Genomic DNA, 20,000 nt, shown 5'->3' on the forward strand with positions numbered 1-20,000 from the left:
ATTTGTTTTGGTTTGAGACTTGTTTAACCTTTTTCCATTTTTCAAATATTCCTTCCGCTTTGATTTGGCGTTGGGGTAGGCCGGCCTTTGATCGGCTGCCCTGATTGCTGGACGTTTGTGGTATAAGCTTTTCCCCAGCAGCGGGAGTGATTGGCCGCAGAAATGATGGATGATGTTAGAGTGGCTTTGTTTGTGTGTGTAAGTCTGTAACACCCATTTGCTTTCAGCAAACCTATCCGTCATACAGTTGGGGTGTCTGAATGTCCGCCTCTGACCGCTAACCCGTCACAGACCTTTCAAGTCCGGGCTGGTATGGATTTTTATATATATAGGTATATATATTATATTATATATATATATATATATATATATATACGTATGTTTTATATGTAGTTCTTGAATTGAAAATAAATATTTGTTTTTGGTTTGAAACTTGTTTACCTTCTCATTTCCTTCCGAGATTGCTTTGGACGTTTCAGGTATAATTTTCCTAGTGATTGGGCAGAAATGATGGTGGAGAACAAATCCTCGTAACTTCGTCCAAAATGTCAGTGTGGCTATCATTTCATGGTGATGAGGATTTTCCATTATCTTGTTTTTTAAAATAATTCAATTCTAAAATAATTAAACCAGCCGCCTTTCTCAAATAATAATTCTGACAAAATGTTCATTGGAGATAGTTTTTGTCTTTTCAACAACCAGTCTTTTGTCTATTTTTCTCGTTTGCGTTTCTTTTTAGTTAAAATCATTACCAACACACCAGCTGTGCTCAGACAAAGTGTCTCCATATCTTCTGGCGTAAGAGGAGTGGCCATGGCTGTCCTCTCACCACACAATCAAAGAAGAACTGAGACTATGCCTGCAAGCCGCAGTGAATAGTGCGTAAGGACGGGATTGAGTGACATAGTGGCTGGGTGTTGATTGGTTTACTGGTGGTTCCTTACTGAATGAATGTACAGAATCTTCGAAGATGTTATTGTTGTAGAGATTATGATTTGGCCTGTGTTTGTCCAAACAGATGGCGATTGTGAGAGACATCAAAAACGTACAGTGATAAAACATATATCAATGGAAAGGCCAGGAAATTCTACATATGGCCAGCCGAGACAGATAAAATACAGTGCAGTAGCATAATATATGTGAAATGGCAGAATCTTCACAGACAGAAACATACATACAGTTTGAACAGAAGATTTGGTGGAACATTATTTAATTGTGATTGTACATAAATCAAGACAACAATGGTTAGGGAGAAACAGACGGAAATATTGTATGGTAGAAGTTTCGTTCCTTCAGGCTCTTGTTTTGTCTTGTCCCTTCCGATGGATGACGAACACACGAACACAGACGGCGTCGGGGCGAGGTAGCATCTGCGAAAAATCGTCTTGCTGACAGACTCGGGAAAACAGGAACTCGAGGAGGACGGTAGTGGGTTGAAGGGTGATTTCGGACCATGGAGGGGGCTGTTTGACGGCGTCCGGTAGCGCCCGAGGCTGGAAGGATGACGGCGGCTGATCCTTCGGTAGCCAGCTCGAGGGGCGGCAGCAGGCAAGGATGACGTCGGCTGGTCCTTTGTTGGTCAGCTCGTCCGGTACGAGTGCGGGGGCGGCTTCAGGTTTCCTGGAGGAGGCGTCTAGGGCATGGGTCAAAAGACATCTACAGTGATAAAAAAGGCATAAATCGTCAATGGAAAGGTCAGGAATACTGGCTGGGTCTTGATTGGTTTACTGGTGGTTCCTTACTGAATGAATGTACATGCGTGAGTTGCAGGTTTAGCTGGCCTTGTGCCAGCACGGGCTCTGCTCTGAGAGCAGCCCGTATTAATCTTCGAATACAGTGCATCTGCACTAGACATAAACAGAGATAATACATCTGTGTTTGTCGGCAAACAAACAGATGGCGATTGTGAGAGACATCAAAAACATACAGTGATAAAACGAGATCAATGGAAAGACATCTTCAGTTGCAAGATTCCAGACAGATAAATGAATACAATGCAGTAGCACAATATATGTGAAATGGCGAGACATTTGGCGTCTTCACAAACAGAAACATATACAGTTTGATACAGAAGATTCGGTGGAGCATTATGAGTACATGATTAGAATGCTTGCATGGCAATGAAAGTAATGGTGATTGTACATAAATCAAGACAACAATGGTTAGGGAGAAACAGACGGAAATATTGAATGGTAGAAGTTTCGTTCCTTCAGAGAAAGAAAACGAGATGCTCTTGTTTTGTCTTGTCCCCTCCGATGGATGACGAACATACGAACACACACGTGTGTTTGGAAGAGACGGCGTTGGGGCGACGGTCTCTTACAAGTGTGTGGATAGGACTGCAGTTCTTCAGTCTTTCAGTTCACTCCAACTGACAGTTTGGAATGAGCGTGTATGGGGGCCCTTACTCTGAAAGAGATTTTATCTTCAGTAGGAATTGTTCATGAGGGAGGAAAAGAGACATTCAAAGAAAAAATTAACTGTCGGCAGTAAACTGTACTTTTACTTCTGTAAGACTTCCAGTGATGACTTTGAGGCTTCAAGTTTCTTACTGGTTTAGATTAAGCTGCTTATGCCAGCACAGGCCAGTAAATATTATAAAGATATAGGGGTATAAAAAGGCCTGATATATAGCTCTGGACTCAACCATCCAACACGGACAGTTTAAAATTGATGAGAATCTGGTTTGTACTTGAGATAAAAGTACACCCCTCCTGTGGAAGGTCTGAAAACGCAGTGGTAAAGTACATTGAGGACAGGTGTACAATTGTACAGTTTTCTACACTGTGGAGTCCCTTAGGTATGCGTTCAATAGACATTAGTTCGAAATGGTTTATGAACGTATAAGGTTCTTATGAAGTGAAACATTTTCAGGGAAATGTGGAAAATCAGAGACAAGATGCTTCACACAAATATGACTTTTAACCTCAGGTTTAATTTAGCAATACCTTCCTAACTATGTTTGAACTCCCTACCCGTAGCAAAGCAAGATATTCGGACATTCGCCTCATCATAGCAGCTTAAATGAATGTCATCAGTGGGAGAATAAGTACCGTACGATGCTTATAGAACCATGCTAGCCATCAGAGAGTTCATACCGCTTGACTCAGCGCCTGCGTAGGCAGACCATAGTTTTCTTCACTGTCATTTTCTTGAGCCTCATCTTTTTTTTTTATCTGGGTCGTATGTGTGTTATGTCCAACCCCATTGTTTCCGAGTTTGTCAGCTTCCCACTCCAGACCACCAGTCTTCACATTCTTTAAAGATGACCTCAATATTCCCTCTTAACCCTGCACCTAATCGAACAGTCTGAGATTCATGCTGTGCTTAATACAGAGGAAGGTGACATTGACATCAAGAGGAATTGGAGATGAAGGAAGCAGAAGCCTTGCCGTAATAAGTCGAAGTGGGAGGAGAGGTCATGATGGGATGTGTCAGCAGATGTTATTATGTCGTTAATCTCAGTGAAAAATAATTAAGCATTATATCAGTAGGGTTTGGTATGACGCAAATGAGCCAGTACCAACAAGACTGGGTTCTGTTACCTGTAATACTTCCCAAAAAAACATAATTTTTTTATTCTTTCCTTTATCCTCTTTATTTGGGTAAGGAAAGTAGTATGGAACTTGTGTAATTTTTTTCTCTCTCTCTCTCTCTCTCTCTCTCTCTCTCTCTCTCTCTCTCTCTCTCTCTCTCTCTCTCTCTCTCATTTAATTTTGAGGTGCTTATGTTGAAAATGCACCTCAAAATTAAACGAGAGAGAGAGAGAGAGAAGAAAAAGTAACAGCAGTTCCCCATTACTTTGCTAACTTATTCTAGTAAGCAAAGAAGCAAGAACGAAGTTGAAAAGAAAAGTATGAAAAATGGATCATTTCGATCATTTTCTTACAAGCATCACAGGTAAGCGAACCCAATCTTGTTGGCACTGGATGATCTGCGTCATAGTTTTTTTGGGTGCATGTTCTACATAACATCTGCTCGCTGTTGCCTCCGCAAGAAAGCAGTGTTGTCACCGGGATGTACGGCTATTTGTCAGTCTGGTTTTTAGCAAAATCTATGGACAGATTCTCATGAAATTTACGAGGACTGATTAGACTAACATACGCAGTCCTCTTCATACTTCTTGTTTTTTTTTTTTTTTCATGAAAAAACAAAAAAGGGGCAAAACATGTCAGTTTGATAGTTGTCGATTTTTACAATATCATCAACGCATTTCTGAAAGCATCGGGAATAATCATAAATTTGTGGTCTGTAGAAATTTGGCCAGCTTCAGGAACGCAGTGTTTTATGTATTTCAAATGGAGATGTTATGATGGTATTTCAGGTTTACGACATTACGCAGTGTGCTGTATATCAAGGGTTTACTTTTTCGACAAGGTCATAATGTGTGTGGAATGCGTCTCTTATCACTTGTCATTTTCTGTAGCCGAAAAATTTAGGAATCAAGCAGTCATTGTTATACGAAAGTTCCACTTCATTTTAAAATATGAAGACATTGTAAAATATGAAGAAAATGTCCATACATTTCTTATTCAAAGAGTAGAGAAATGGAGTCGTCGAATAAGTCGTTCCTCCTATGCCCAATATGTTATCATTTTCCCGTTTCTTTTCCAGTTTAATGGCATGACGCACAAAGGAAGCATCCGTCAGAGCTACGGTGGCGTCGGGAGGAATTTGGGAGACGCCCTTGCGCGCCTGAAGTGCCATCCACTGCTGGTATCTGCCGTGGGGACGGACATCCACGCTCGCTCCCTCACTTCGCACAACCCTCTCATGGTGAGTGAAGTTTTCATTTGTTTCTTACGAGCGCCTCCGTTCGCTCCTCTCTCCCCGTTTCTCTCCTCATTTCTCTTTCGTCTCTCGCTGTATTTTCTCTCACATTTCCTAATATTTCCGTCTGCATAATGCACCCTTCATATTCCTTTTTTTCAATTTATCCTTCCCCTTTTCTGCACCCTTACCCTACCCCTTTTTTTTTTTTTTTCTTAATCGTCATATTTATATATTTTTTGTGTCTTTTTCATTGTTCATTCTCTACAAGCAAAAAATCACTTCTTTTTCATCTTTACAATTCTCTTACTATTCGTTCATATATTTCACCGTTGCCTTCCTCTCTCTTTTTTTCCCCTATTTATTGTTGTTTGCTCTTTTGCATCTCTGTATTGCCATCAACCACTACTTTTAATTAGCCCGATGTTCCTCTGGTACGAACTTGCCAGATCCATTCCCTTCTTTTCCTCTTGCCATCGCCATCGTCTTCAGGCTTGTGTTGTCACTTTCCTGTCTCTCGAAAGCTCCTCCTGCAATTCTGGCGTTTTCATAAGTCGCCGTGACTCCTAGTTCTCCTATTCGCCTGACCCCGGTTCTCCATTTGTTCGTGCCTAAAAGAGTCTCTCTCGATATTTTCTTATCCTGCTATTCTTTTCTTATTTCGATTTGCTTCTGGTTTCTTGTATTCTATTGTTATTGCCGCCTTATTAGTCTTGGTCATTCAAGTATTGTTTATTGTAATCTTATTTTCGCTTGTATAGCATTTTCCACAATCTCATATTTTGGCCGGTTTTTTCCATTTTATAATTCGAGTTTTCCACATAGTCGTGCTTCCCTCGGATTGTTTATGATGATAATCTTTTTTCCTTTGTTCCCCTAGTTTCTTTTGATCAGATAATTTTCCAGATTGTCATAAATATTTTTTTTTTTTTTTTGGAGGGGAGGGTGGGGAGGCCCTGTTTTAAGGAGTGGAAGGGCTGTCATTCATTACCTGATGATCTGAATTCTTTTTCCTTGCTTCTTTCCGGACTTTCTCCCAACTTTATCTTTTTCTGCAATTTCCTACTGATCCCATCTAACATGTTATCTCTTTTCTCTTTTTTTACATTTGCACCTTTCTTCGTTGTCTTCGATTTCCACTTTTCTCTTTGAACCTTCAATGTCTCACTCATCTCCCTGTTTATTGACTATTTTGTCGGAATTCTGCTTTAACTTGATTTTGTTGCTGTCGTTGTTTTCTTCATATCCTGAACTGTGAGCATTACTTTATTTTCCTCACGTTCACAATAAACGTGATCCCTCAACTCATATTACTGTCTTGTCTGTCGTAAACCAATATATGTTTTTTTTTTTCCAATTGTTTAGTCTTGACCTAGCTTTAGTTTTCAAGTATCTGTCTTATTATCTGCCTTCCATGTCTTCTCTTTCCATTGATCTTTTCAGTATCACAGTACTTCTGCTCTTTTGATTTCATTTATTTTGGGTCCCTCTTGTGTCATTCATCTGTTCTTCAGATGGTACTCGTTGCCTTCCCCCTTTCCCGCGCATTTTTGTGCTTCTTCATCCTCTTCTGTACCTCGCCCGTTTGCCGCCGACTCCTGCAATTAAGAATGCGATCGATTATTACTTTGGGTCTGCGCGTCATTAAAACTCCAATAATCTGCATCACGGAAACTGATGGTAAGAAGTAGGAGCGAACTCACTACTCGGTCCCTGAGGCTTCATAAAACAGCTTTTCGGTTGTGTTTCTGTCATGCGAATTTTATGGTCGTGATAACACGCACAAGTGAAGTCTAGCCTCGTCTTGCCAATTTTCTCTCTCCCGTTTTTTATCCTAAGCTCAATCTCCTGTTCTTGTCATCTTTTCTCCTTTTGCTCCTTCCCTTTGATTTCTAGTATTCGAATTCTCTCCTCGGTTTCATTTTTCTTATAAGAGAGCACATATGGTCTTAATCATATAAATTATATATATATATATATATATATATATATATATATATATATATATATATATATATATGTAATATATATATATATATATATATATATATATATATATATATATATATATATATATATATTTAATATACTATGGTTTTTCTTCAGTTCAGCTTGAGAGGTGGGCAATACTCAGTGTGTAGTGGTGCTCACCACTCAAGCTGAACTGAAGAGAAAAACTCTCTATATATATATATATATATATATATATATATATATATATATATATATATATATATATATATATATATATATATATATATATATATATATATATATATATTTAATATACTATGGTTTTTCTTCAGTTCAGCTTGAGAGGTGGGCAATACCACAGTGTGTAGTGGTGCTCACCACTCAAGCTGAACTGAAGAGAAAAACCACAATATATATATATATATATATATATATATATATATATATATATATATATATATATATATATATATATATATATATATATATATATATATATATATATATATATATATATATATATATATAGAGAGAGAGAGAGAGAGAGAGAGAGAGAGAGAGAGAGAGAGAGAGAGAGAGAGAGAGAGAGAGAGATTACAGACCATATGTGCTTTCTTATAAGAAAATCAAACCGAGAAGAGAATTCGAATACTAGGAATCAAAGGGGAGGGCGCCCTTGTTCTTCTCGCCGTTGCATCCTCTCTGTCGGCATTGCTTTCTTCCCTTTACTTTCCTCGCGTTCCCTTTGTTTCTTCTCAGTTAACTAACAAACTTCATCTTTGCCATGCTCCAGTTTTCGCCTTTCGTTTTACGAGTTGTGTGAGCTGAGTCTGAAGATTTGACCCGCAGTCTCGTTAAAGTAATTCGTGTTCAGTTTCTCATAATGTTCTTTGTTTCCTGTTGCAATCACTTCTTTTTTCGGGCTTGCACTACACGTTAAGGTATGTTGCAAGCTTCAGTGATTGTTATTATTTTTATAAAAATAATGTATTCATTCATTTTATAAGACGGAGCCATTTATTCTACGCTCAGTTCTGACTTGCTCCTGATTCGAATCGGCATAGTCATTTACATTCATTGTCATGGTAAAGGATGAGAATGCAAGCCCCACATCCCGTTCCGCTCCTCCCATACTCTTTTTTTTTTTACGCTCTTCTTACACCGTTATTCGCTCATTTGTTGTTCCACGTCTATTCTTCACTTCCCACATTTTCACTTATTCTTCTTCGATATTGCATTCTAAAGCTTCCGCTTAAGATTACTTTCTGTTTTCGTGCTTACAGTGGTCTTGCATTTCTTTCATCCGCTCTTCCTCATATTTTTGTATTTCTTGCTTAGCTTTCTCTTAAATGTCCTCATTCTGCAGCATCTGCAATGCTCTCTGTACCTCTGACTTTCTTCTCTTTTTCTGAAATTCCTGACCTTGTAACTGCATTTTCTCCGTCCTTTTTCTAGTTTTCCGTTCCCCTGTTTATCTCCTTTACGCCTCGCTTTTTTTTTTATAAATATTTGTATATTCTTCTCTCCAGTCCCCTCCTCTCTCATATTTTCCCCTCAACTTCCGCTGCTCCCACCTTCCTTTCTGATCCCTTTCTTTCATGCCGTTCTGTAGCGTCTGTGAGTATTTCCCTTTTCCTCTGTTCCTTGGTATCACAAAATTCTGGAAGCCCTTTGATGTCTGAAGAGCGAGAGGTGAAGAAGCCACGTCAGAATTAACTGGGTGGCGCGGCGTGATAAAAGTCAAAGGGGACGGATTGCCTTCTTTGGACTCTGACTTCCTGCGTTCAAGTCGTTTTATTGTTTTGCCATTGCTGTCTCGTTATGTATTTTCTCGTATTAAAAGAAGCTTTAATTTCTTTGTAAATTCTGTAATGTATTTACCTAACTATGTATTCTTGTATGCCCAATGGTAACAGTGCTCGTCAACCTCCTTTTTTTTACTGTATTAGGTCAGAAGACACTGGTGTCATTCTGTTTATTAATACTATTATTGTTGGTGTTACTGATGATGTAACGGTGGTACGGTTCTGTGTTATTACCTGTGTTCTGCTTTGAAAACATCTCATTTAATACATAACCCTCCACAGCTGAATGACGAAAAGCTACAAACGTATGTAGTCTTCTCTGTGAAGTTTTCAATTGGACTTATGGAGATGATGAACTAGTTGGATTACTAAACTGTAGAAAAATTGGATGGTCGTCGAGATCCCTACTTTATATAGATTGAAATTATATGCTACCAACACTGATCTGGTTCATAAAAAAAGCTAAGAAATAATAATTTACAATACTTGGTTTATTAAAGAAAAAAAATTACGATATGAACTGAAAATCGGGTTTCCCAATATTAGGGAGTTCTTCATTGGAGGGATGGGTAGAGCTCTTGGCTAGCACGCTGTTGGCCCAGCGTTCGGCTCTCCGACTGGCCAATGAAGAATTAGAGGAATTTATTTCTGGTGATAGAAATTCATTTCTCGTCATAATGTGGTTCGGATCCCACAATAAGCTGTAGGTCCTGTTGCTAGGTAACCAGTTGGTTCTTAGCCCGTAAAATAAATCTAATCCTTCGGGCCAGCCCTCTCTAGGAGAGCTGTTAATCAGCTCAGTGGTCAGGTTAAACTAAGGTATACTTAACTTTTTTCCTATATTAGGGTAGGAAAAGGTCATATTAGGGTATACTTATTTGAGGTCTCAGTTTTTGTTATTTTTATTATTATTTATTCATAATAATAAAGTATTTCATTTCTTCTCGTTGTCTTTTGTGGTCTGAGTAATTATGAAACAGCGTACTTGAATGGTAATTATATTCCTGCATATACTACAAAGATATGCATAATGTACATCACTGCAAAAAAGCAAGATTTAAGAGAAAGTTATACAATAAATATCTTTAACAGACGAGCAAGAATGGTGTTCTTCAAGATCTGGGACTTACAACTTCTCTTCTAGCTTCCTTATTTCTGTCTTATAGCACTAAAGGAAAAATTAATTTCTCTCTTGTCTGCCAAACTATTAGTTTTGAAGGTTAAGATCTGAACTTGAACTCGTGCAAATATCTGATTAATGATAGCTGAAATCTTTTACACATTCTCTTCTAGCTAGAAAACCACAAAATTCTTATATCATAATGTTTTTAATTTATGGCTAATTTATTCAACATTTGCGACAATTCCTATTCAGCTTAATATAATGCAAAATGCATGAGTAAATTTACACTATTCAAGACTTATCTAGGTGTAATTAAGCCACATGGTTCTGTAATTTCGGCTTCTAATCCTGTGACATGAATTCATTTAGCAATGGTTTCTGACAAAGAACATTTTTTTTTTATTTAGTACAGTATTAATTATTTCCCAGTTTATGGTGACAATTCTTGACAGTACTGCCAAAGGATGAAATAGCATATAATTGTTTTTGTTTTTTAAATAAGACATGAGGTCCCATGTCATCATGTAGTATTTAGCTGATTCTTATGAAGTCTTTTGATGTAACATGCACAGTAGCCTATCAAACCTAATCCAACCTACCTTAGGGTGGCCAAGTCCTACCCAGCCTGTCCTCGGGCATTGTAATCCTAGTCAAAGGCTTTGCCCTGTGACCTCCCAGTATTTGCCTTTGTTCCTATGGAAATGCAGACTATCACCTTTTATGTAGGAGTATCCTTCAACACGAGGTGGAGTGGTTGTTGAACTTGGTAACAAGGTCGTTAACTGGTGGAGATGGGGTAAGTTTTTTTTTCAAAAATGGTGAAACATGTCCAACACCGTTGCCAGGGGCATTATCATCCTTGTGGGCATTTCCTGTTTTCCACAACAGACCCTCACAAGTATTGTATCCTCTGTAGGGGGAAGGCATGTATTCGTGCTTCCTCCTGCAAAGGGTGTGCTGGTTGGTCTTCACTTCAGTGGGAGAAGTTTGGTAAGAGGAGGAAGAAAGATAAGAGGCATCTGACGGTTTCTTGCGTGGTGGGGAAGGTCATACGTCCCCAATTACATCCCCGAACCCTTCTGGCTCTTTTCTTTCTCTTTCTTCTACTTCTGTTTCCCTGCCTCCCTTGCAGGGATAGCACTTGAGCAGAGAAGTCTGGCCATTCTCCTCAGAGGATGACATAACTGTTGGTAGTGGTCCATCATCAACAGCTGTCTCACCCTCAAATTCTTCTGATTTTGATGTTCCAGGTACTAAGAAGACATTGTCTGTGGAGTACCAGCCAGGGATATCCCTGGCAGTGTGTCTTTCACAGCATTTCTTGACAACCTTGTAAAGGAGAAAAACGAGCTGTCTATGGTGCCTTCCTCTCCTATAGTGTCTACTTTTGTCTGAAACTGCCCCAGCTTTCTTGACTGCTGCTAAGGAGGGGCATCTTCCTGTTGCAGTAGTCCTTCCAGTGGCAGATATTCCAGTTGGTAAATTTTCTTCTTTGGCTCCAGCCTCAGCCTTCCCTTTGGTGTTGCAGACTGGCAAGACTCTGGAGAGAAAAGGGAGGTAATGCTCTCGATGTTCTTCCTCATCATCAGCTTCACTGTTGTCAAGCTCGCATCCACCTTCATCTTCGTCTCCACTCTCTTCCACTGCACTGACAGAAGAAGAAAGAAAAAATTAAGTCCTCAGGCAAGGAGTCCAGAACCTTGTTCTTATAAAGAGAGATGTGATTGCCTCTCTCTGAGAAACAGCTCATTGTTGGGCTCATCATTAATCTTTCCAAAGAGTATCATGGAGGCAGTGGTTGAGTTGAGATCAGACCATGTTGTGTCTTTAAACCTTGTTGGGGAGAAGTTAGCCACAGCACTAAACATCTGGGTGCTGCAAAGCCTTCAACATCTGTGGTCTTGAAGATGCCTGCTTCTCAAAACCCAGACAGAAAGTGGCAACCCCCCTCCTCCACTGCCATAAGTATTGGACTGCCTTTCTCATCATTAAGCAAAATGACAGGAACAGGGAGGAGAATCCTGGGTACTGTCAGTCATTGTGATGGATATGGGATCTCTTTTAAGAACCACTGCCCTCCTCTCTCTGTACTGTTCTGAACATACCTCTAGATTCACAGAAGTCTCTGAACCTTTTGGCAGAGGTGGAAGCAATGAAGGGGAAGGCAGCTGTAGAAGTCATAAAACACCAGTCTCCTGGTTTGTACAGTTGCTTTTTCCTCGTGGAGAAGGTGACTGGAGATCAACCTCTCCGTATTGAATGAGTTTGTTTCAGGCTCATTTCAAGATGGAAACAGCACATTCAGTGCAGGAATCCATAAGAGAGGGTGACTTCATGCTTTCAATAGACCTGAATGATGCATACTTTTAAGTATCCATTCATCAGGATTCTAAAAAGTTTGTCCTCTTTAACTGGAGCCTATAAGCTTCCTCCTCATCTTCTATGGTGGCAGTATCCATTAAAAGCACAAGAGTGACATCTGGTGTTATTCATCAGACTGCCAATGGCCACTCAGATGTTCATCATGGTTTTCACCTTGGAGTCAGCTTGGGCACACTCAAGAAGTATTCACTTACTATGGTATCTGGATGATTATCTCATTCTGGCATACTCAGAGGCACAGTTGCTCTGGGACAGAGATTGCCATCTCACCTTTTACCAATTAGGAGAAGCCAAGCAGCAGGCCAAGAATCATGGCATTCTCATAAATTCGGCAATGGAGAAAGCCTTCCCATCGGACTCTCGAGTGAGCAAGTTCAGAAAGGTTATAGCACAGTTCCTGGCTTGGCAAGAGCAAGCAGTTCAACTTTGGAATTCCCTCACATCTAGCCAGCACTCAGGTGATCTTACAACCAATAAAAGAACTAAGGAAAAAACATCCTGAATGTTTTTATTTTAGCTGCTAAGACTGTGATGGTAATGCTTCTGTTTCCCCTTTTGTTATACAAACCTTTTTGGGCCTCTTTAAAATTCTAATCAGTGGTATTCTGAAGAGGAAGGAAGATGGCCACTTCAAAAACTCAATAAATTTAATTTTCATGCTTTGTGGGTTTTACTTAGTCTGTTATATATAGGAAAGGTGTATTTTATAGTGTAACCAGGTTCTAGGTAAATTCCACCACGGAAAATTCCACTAGGAAAATTTCACCATAGGTAAGTTCCACCTGCAGCAAAGAAAGGGAAAGAAGAAATTTTAGCTCACATTTTATTCTGACATTAGGATAAGAAATAACAGTGAGTACATTAAAAAAAGCAGTTGTAAAAAAAAGTTCAATTTTCTTAAACAAAATTCTCTTAAGACAAATTGCATGTAATATATATACTTCTTAAAATTTGCAGAGGGTTTTTATTTTGATAATCTTGCACTAGCTTCTTCAGTTGTGCATCAATAATTTGACAAGTCTTTTTTCATGTTGTTGAGTCTCTGCATTGAATGTGCGCTATTTTCGTCTGGCTTAATCCTTCCTCCAACTTAAGTGCAGTGCACAGTTTCACAAATTTGGATGTGCGGGTGTTATCGATGAGCGCAAAGCATTCTAGAACCCTTCTAATGGATTATTTGATCTTGATAAGTCATTTAATATGTGGGTGCGTCCATTCCAGAGTCGAATAGCACAAGTGGGGTTTCTCTTTGTTGACGAAGACGGGGTCCCCTCACCATCCCAATGTATTTCTCAAAGTAAATGATAAACTTGGAAGGGATGTCTTCATCATCAGACAAATCTTCAAATGCATTGACATCTTCAGTTGGTAAAAATGCTATTGTGCAAAAACACTTAATTTTAAGTTGAAAACTTTCATCGGTATTGTATCTTGTATAGTCACCAAGTGCACGTATCTTCCGCCAACAAGACTGTCCGAGATGAAAAACACACCCAACAATTTCTGAATGTGGAAATATGGAAACGAGTGAATTATGGAGAGCTTTTTCAAAGTCCATGGGACAGGTCACAGGTCGACAATTTGCCCTTAAATCATGCACAACAGATAGAAGACGATGATATGAGGCTTCGATGATATGAGGCTTCTTTTTTGTCAGGAAGTAAGGCAAATAGTCGGGGCACACATGACCCTCCAGTGACACTACATAGTTGCTAATTGACACCACAAACTAGGAGATACCTTGAAAGTCCCATCACAGGCCCAATTTTTAGAGCTTTCTAAATCATCCAAGCCTTTTTCTGAGGAGAAAACTAAAATTCTGCTCAGGTCATCAATGCCACTTTCGCAGGCCAAAAACAATGACCCATTTTCTAAATATTTAACTGTATCAGTAATTTCAAACCCTGACCTACAAGTTGGAAGTGCTGGGATTCCTAAAACATGCTACCTCCAGTTACACATGTTACATGAAAGCCCAGGAACGGTTTGCAACTATGATTGAGCTTCCTTATTGAGATCTTTTACAGCAGTAGCTATTACTTCCTGTGAAGATACTGTGCCCATTATCATTACTGCATACTTCATTGAACAAACTGCCTTTTGGGCATTAACGTGTGCACTGCTTGCTGTGTGATTATGGGAGCCTGGTGAGCATAGTACTTCTGGTTCACTGAAGTTGTAAGTTGTACTGTATGTAGTCTAGCTCGGCAACCTTTATAAAAATGCTCACAATGCCGATATGTCTTGGTTTTGCTACTGTTATCTGCATGTTTTTCGTATATATGATGTTCTTCATTGCAAAGCTTACGTTTGCCCTTCTTTGACGTGATGAATGTTTTAGCCATGGTTGAAGGCTTCAAAGTTAAACTAAATAGTAAAAAATAGAAAGGTAAAGAATATGACAAGGGAGAGCCTAGAATTCAAATAAAGGAAAGAAACCAACAGCAAGTACAAATACTGTACCCAACAACCCTAATTACCCTAAGTACTGGACAATTATCATGAAACAACAATGACAGCCATCAAATTTAAGGAGGTATTTATAAAACTCACATCTTGTTTCAGCTTCTTTACTAAAGACTGTAAAGAGACCAAGAAAGATCCGTGTATAAAATATGCCTTCCCATTTCACCTACCAATTTGAGTCTCTGGAAGGTATTTTGTCATATGTTAGCAGTGAAAAAGAAAGAAATAAAATCTATTGTATTAGCTCTTATGTGATGATTTTTGCAATAATCTTTATATCGGTGGAATCTGGATCAAGAGCTCTTTCACATGGTATGACAATTATTAAATTCTGGAGTTTACTGTGGTGGAATTTACCATGGTGGAATTTACCTATGGTGAAATTTTCCTGGTGGAATTTACCAGTCACCATTAACCTAAATCAACAAACTGGGGTGCACAGTGTCTCGGATTGTGTGTCAGCTATCAATGTAGATGCACGAGTGGGCAGTTCACTGATCCATCAAGTTATCAGCTGGATACATTCCTGGCAGGAGCTGCAAGTAATCAGCCAGATGTATTCCTAGTAGGAGCTGTCAAGTTATCAGTCGGATATGTTTATGGCAGGAGGAGTGCCCTGGCAGATCAGCTTACTAATCAGGGTCAAGTGGTAGGGACATAGTGGTCCCTCCACCCTCAAGTGGCAAAGAGGCTGTTAAAGCTGTGGGGTTTTCCCGTGCTTGATCTGTTTGCATCTGGATTGAACAGAAAACTCCATCTTGTGTTCACTAGTACCAGACCCTTGGCCAGTGATGGGGGATCCTTCCAACACCATAAGGACAACCTGAATGAGTACACTTGTTTTTCTTTCTGCCATTTCTGTAGGGTGATTAACAGTGTTTTCATTGCCCCTGTTCTCAGGTTACACTGGTTGTGCCTCATTGGCTGAAGCTTAGTGGTATTCCTCCATAGCCTGCCCTCCTGTGTCAGCCGCATATTTGCAGGTACCACCAGGCATTTCACTCTCTGCACCTTCATACGTGGAGATTATCTAGTGTATCCTGCATGCAAGAGGCTTTTCTCTCAGGGCTGAGAGGGAGATATCTAGGTACCCCTTTTGTTCCCATGCAAACATGTGCTAAAGAAAGTTCCTATCTTCTGTAACTGGTGTCATAGAATGGGGGTGTCTCTGGTTGAAGTGTCCATGCATCGCAAGCTTCATCAATTACATTTGCTGAGACAAGCTCCTCAGGTTTGGCAGTAAAGGGTCATAGCGCAGCCATGTCACAGGTATTCAAACTGAAGGGACTGGATCTCTTCACATCAGTAGAGATATCCATACCAATGAGAAGTTTCAAAATGTCTAATCCTCCTCAGGAACCTCGGTCTCATTTGTTCTTTGGAGCCTTACCAGGGCTCCCTTTGCGCCTCTGTCACGAGCTATGAACAGAGGCCTCACCTGTTTTTCTTTTAACTTTAGCTTCAGTGAAAAGAGTGGGAAAGTTACACGGGATGTCTTATTGTGTTCGGCATTCTTAGAGATGGGCAACTCTCTCCAATTTTTGCCTGAACATGTGGCAGAAACCCAGAACATGCCTGTTTCAGATTAGAGATTTGGAGGTTTCTTTATCCATTCCCTCCGAGATTTCGTTGGCTGCAACTCAGATAAGATGTTCACCCTTTGAGGTACTATTTGAAGAGGACCTGCTCTGAGTAGGGAAGTGCAAGATTGAGGTGTCTATGAAAACCCTTTCTTCCTGATTTCATGAGGTGTTCAAGCAGGCCAGTGACTCTTGAGAATGAAGTCAGCCACCCCTCTCACTCAAGAGCACGCAAATTCAGGGCACTGAGCCATACCTTGCTTTTCGGAAGAACTTCTGGGTATTTGGGTAATGAGGGCAGCTGTCTGGTGTACGCAGACTAGCTTTGCCTCATTTTACATGAGGGACATCACCCACAAATTTTTGGATACCTTCTCCTTTGGAACTGTGGTGGCACCTCAACAGGTTGTGTAGGCACCCGTGTGCTGGTTGGACAGAAAATGATCTCATCCCAAGTACTTTAGCCCAAAGTAAATCTGGAGGTGTGAATTCGCCTTCTTTCTTTCTCTCTCTTTTCAAGAGCAGCACCTAGGCCAAAGTACCTACTGGAGTCAGACAAGATACAGGGAATTACACTCCAAGTATCCAATATTAGTTTAATTTTTAAAAACTAAACTCCCTCTTATAACAAAGGGTGGGAGCTTATTCTGAACCCATTATTTGGTAATTACCAGAATTAGCACCTCCTGTAATGAGGATGTCATGGTTCTCTGAAAGTTTCAATTACTTGAGTACCTTCCCATTTTGTATGGTTACGCTAGCCAAGTAGCTAAGGACCCCACTGCTCTGATAACCCATCTACCAGACCTGGTAGGAGATTACAGAAGTCATGACATCCCCTGTTTGTTTGTGCAACCAGGACTATGGCATTTCCGGATGGCTGCAACTTCAGTCAGTGGGCGAGACACCCTCCCACACTAGTAGTAAGTCTCCTGTATAAAAGGCAATGGTTTATATTTCTCTATGAACAGAGAAGAAATTTTTAAAAACAATTTATATTTTTCTTAGGTATAAAAACCAGAGCCTATCATAGATTAAACCCACCTCAACCACCAAACTTTGTTCCTGCGACTGAAGAAAAAAGTGAGTGGTAACATAAGGCAATTGAGGGGTATTACCCCACTTAGCCCCATCTCCAGCAGATAACAATTTTGTTACCAAGTTCGACAACTGCTCCATCTCTTACTGAAGGATACTCCTATATAGAAGGCTCTAGCTTGTATGCCTAAGAAAAATATAAATGACTTATATTTTTGCTTTTTATCCATATATTTTTTTATGGTAAAGGAAACATTTTTAATGAGAATGGGAAAATTGTACACAGTAGCTACCTGTTAAGCTTTTATTGTACATTTTTAGTTGATATTGACTCTGCTGTACATACCCCTGTCTCTTGATGGCCCAGTGGTCAAAGTCACTGTATTTTTGGTGTTTCTAAACCAGGCAGGGGTTCGAATTCCACTGGTGACAAAGCACTTTTCACTTATGATTCCCCTGTCTTTCCTTCTTTCTTTCTTTCTTTAAATCTTCAACTGAAGATTTGTATATATAGTCAACAGACATGATGGAATAGAAATTGACTGATATACCTGAATTCAGAACAAGTCAACAGAAAGCAGGAATGAATTTTCTCCTCACTTAAACAGAAGATTTGACAGTTGCAAGATATGAATTATTCCACAATTCTGTTGTAGCCAAAATAAACTTCCTAGTAAACTGAGTTATTAGTCCTGATACTAGAAAATGGCAGACTGTTTGCAGCAGCAGCCTACCTAGTGTTGCAAGCAAACATATCTAAGTCAGGTAAAGAATAGTGCAAAGGATGTTTGTCTTTGTAGTACATTTTATACAACAAATATAATGAACTCACTTTAAGATGCCACAAGTTAGCATTAAGAGATGGGAAAATAAACTTGACTGATAACGTAACTATATCCAAAAGTTTGAGATAAAAGTCAGCAACCAATGACCACACTAGAGAACAGGACTCCAAACAGTGAAGACAAAAAGCATTAAAACGCTTAGATTTAATAGTTTCATCACAAAAGATTCAAAACCATATCTGTAAGATACCAAAATTTTTGAGAATCAGAGGAAGCAATATTACATACATGCTTCTCAAAGGACAATTTCTTGTCAAAAGTTACACTTAAAATCTAAAATATCACCGGGATTTAAAACAGTACTATTTCAATGTAAATTGGGATATAAAGGCAAAAGTTTTACGGATCAAGTATTATACTTTGAGTTTTAGAAGGGGTAAGCTTCATGCCTGAAAGACTGCCCCACTCATGAATACTTGTCAGATCTCTTTTCAAGGATTCTACATCCACAGACCTAAGGCACAGAGAAGGAACAGCTAGAATAGCAGCATCACTGGCATATGTAATCAATTTGTTGTCCAGACCTTGCCACATGTCACTAGTATAGATAATAAATAGAAAATGTCCAAGAACGCTACATTGAGGAACACTTGAAATGACTAATGATACTATACTGGCCTTCAGCACAGACCCACCTATTTAAAATATTAAGAAAAGATCCACCAGTCCCCATGCTTCATGATTCACACTGTCAAAGGCTGCACTAAAATCTGAACCGACCATGTGTGCCTCTGCACCCTCATCAAGAGCACTCTGCAAGATGGTAGATATTGACAAGAGTGCATCACAAGTACCAAGACCTTTGTGAAACCCAAAAAGTAATGCTGGTACCATGGTATTATATATAACTAACCTAAAAAGACACTTAGAGAGCAGCTTCCCAAAAACCTTAGATAAAACAAGGGTAATTGAAATCAGCCTACTGTATATTCAGAAAGGCATGAGGATAGACTTAGTCCCTGAGGTAATACTGTAATGTTGCCCTTCTTGCAAACAGAAGGAAACTTGCAAGTCCAACTAACCTTCTGAGAATAGTAATATTCTTAGGAGCAATGCAATCAGCAGTCCTTTCAAGAAAGACTGAAAATATCCTGTTAGGATCTATGATGCCTTAACTGTCAAGGCCCTGAAGCAAAGTTTTGACTTCTCAAGATTTTAGGCCATTGAACACAACTTAGCCTCTGGAAAGCATGACTGAGGCAACACCAAGGACTCACACACTGTTTGTTCACAAACCCTAGACCCAAAAGTTCTGCCTTCTTTTAAGGGCAATAAACAGCAGTTCCATCAGCTCCTACAAGGGTAGGCATGCTAAAATCACCTCCAAAGTGCTTCTTAAAGGTAGGCCACGACTTATGGTCATCACCACTGGAGAGCAAAATCGCCTTCACACTCTCATAATAAGCTCTGTCAGCTCTGTCATGGACTACCTTAACTTGATTTCTAAGCTCTGTAAAATTATGCCACAAAAAGTCTAATTGATTGTTTCTCCATACATGACAAGCTCCTTTTTTCCATGGTAGACAAGCCTACTTGCAGCATTAAACCATGGTATATCTTCAAGACAAGACTTGGGGATTTTAGAAGGGATTCTCCTCTCTATAATAGTGGTAAGATGATCATTTAAACACTCAGTCATATTCAGATTTTTATGAATATTATTCCAACTGGGCTCAATAAGATCACAGTGAATACCATCCCAATTGGCCTAGGACCTCAAGTATCCCTTTCTTGAAAGGCTAACATCATGAACAGACTGATGCTTCTCCACATTAACCTTTATTAAACTATGATCAGATGAGCCCACAGGCAAACCTACTCCACAAGATACAATCCTTGTAACATCTGTGAATACAAGGAAAAGACATTTCCCAGATTGGTTTGTGGGATCATTAACTGTTTACAACCAAAATAGTGGGAAAACCAAAAGCAGCAACACCATAATTATCTGTAGCAGTAACTGGGCTCAGCCATTCAGTGTGATGAGCATTGTAATCGCCAACGAAAATGAAACAAG

At 39.5% G+C, this 20,000-nt stretch overlaps 1 protein-coding gene across 1 annotated transcript in view; it reads left to right on the forward strand.

Moving 5' to 3' along the window:
• LOC136852026 (uncharacterized) overlaps positions 1 to 20,000 on the forward strand; it is a 180,310-nt gene that overhangs the window by 6,389 nt on the left and 153,921 nt on the right. The window contains exon 2 of the mRNA XM_067126503.1: positions 4,615 to 4,776. Coding sequence (XP_066982604.1) covers positions 4,615 to 4,776 — 162 coding nt within the window. The remainder of the gene's footprint in view (positions 1 to 4,614; positions 4,777 to 20,000) is intronic.

Source organism: Macrobrachium rosenbergii, chromosome 3 (genome assembly GCF_040412425.1).
Source record: "Macrobrachium rosenbergii isolate ZJJX-2024 chromosome 3, ASM4041242v1, whole genome shotgun sequence".
Taxonomy (NCBI): Eukaryota; Metazoa; Arthropoda; class Malacostraca; order Decapoda; family Palaemonidae; genus Macrobrachium; species Macrobrachium rosenbergii.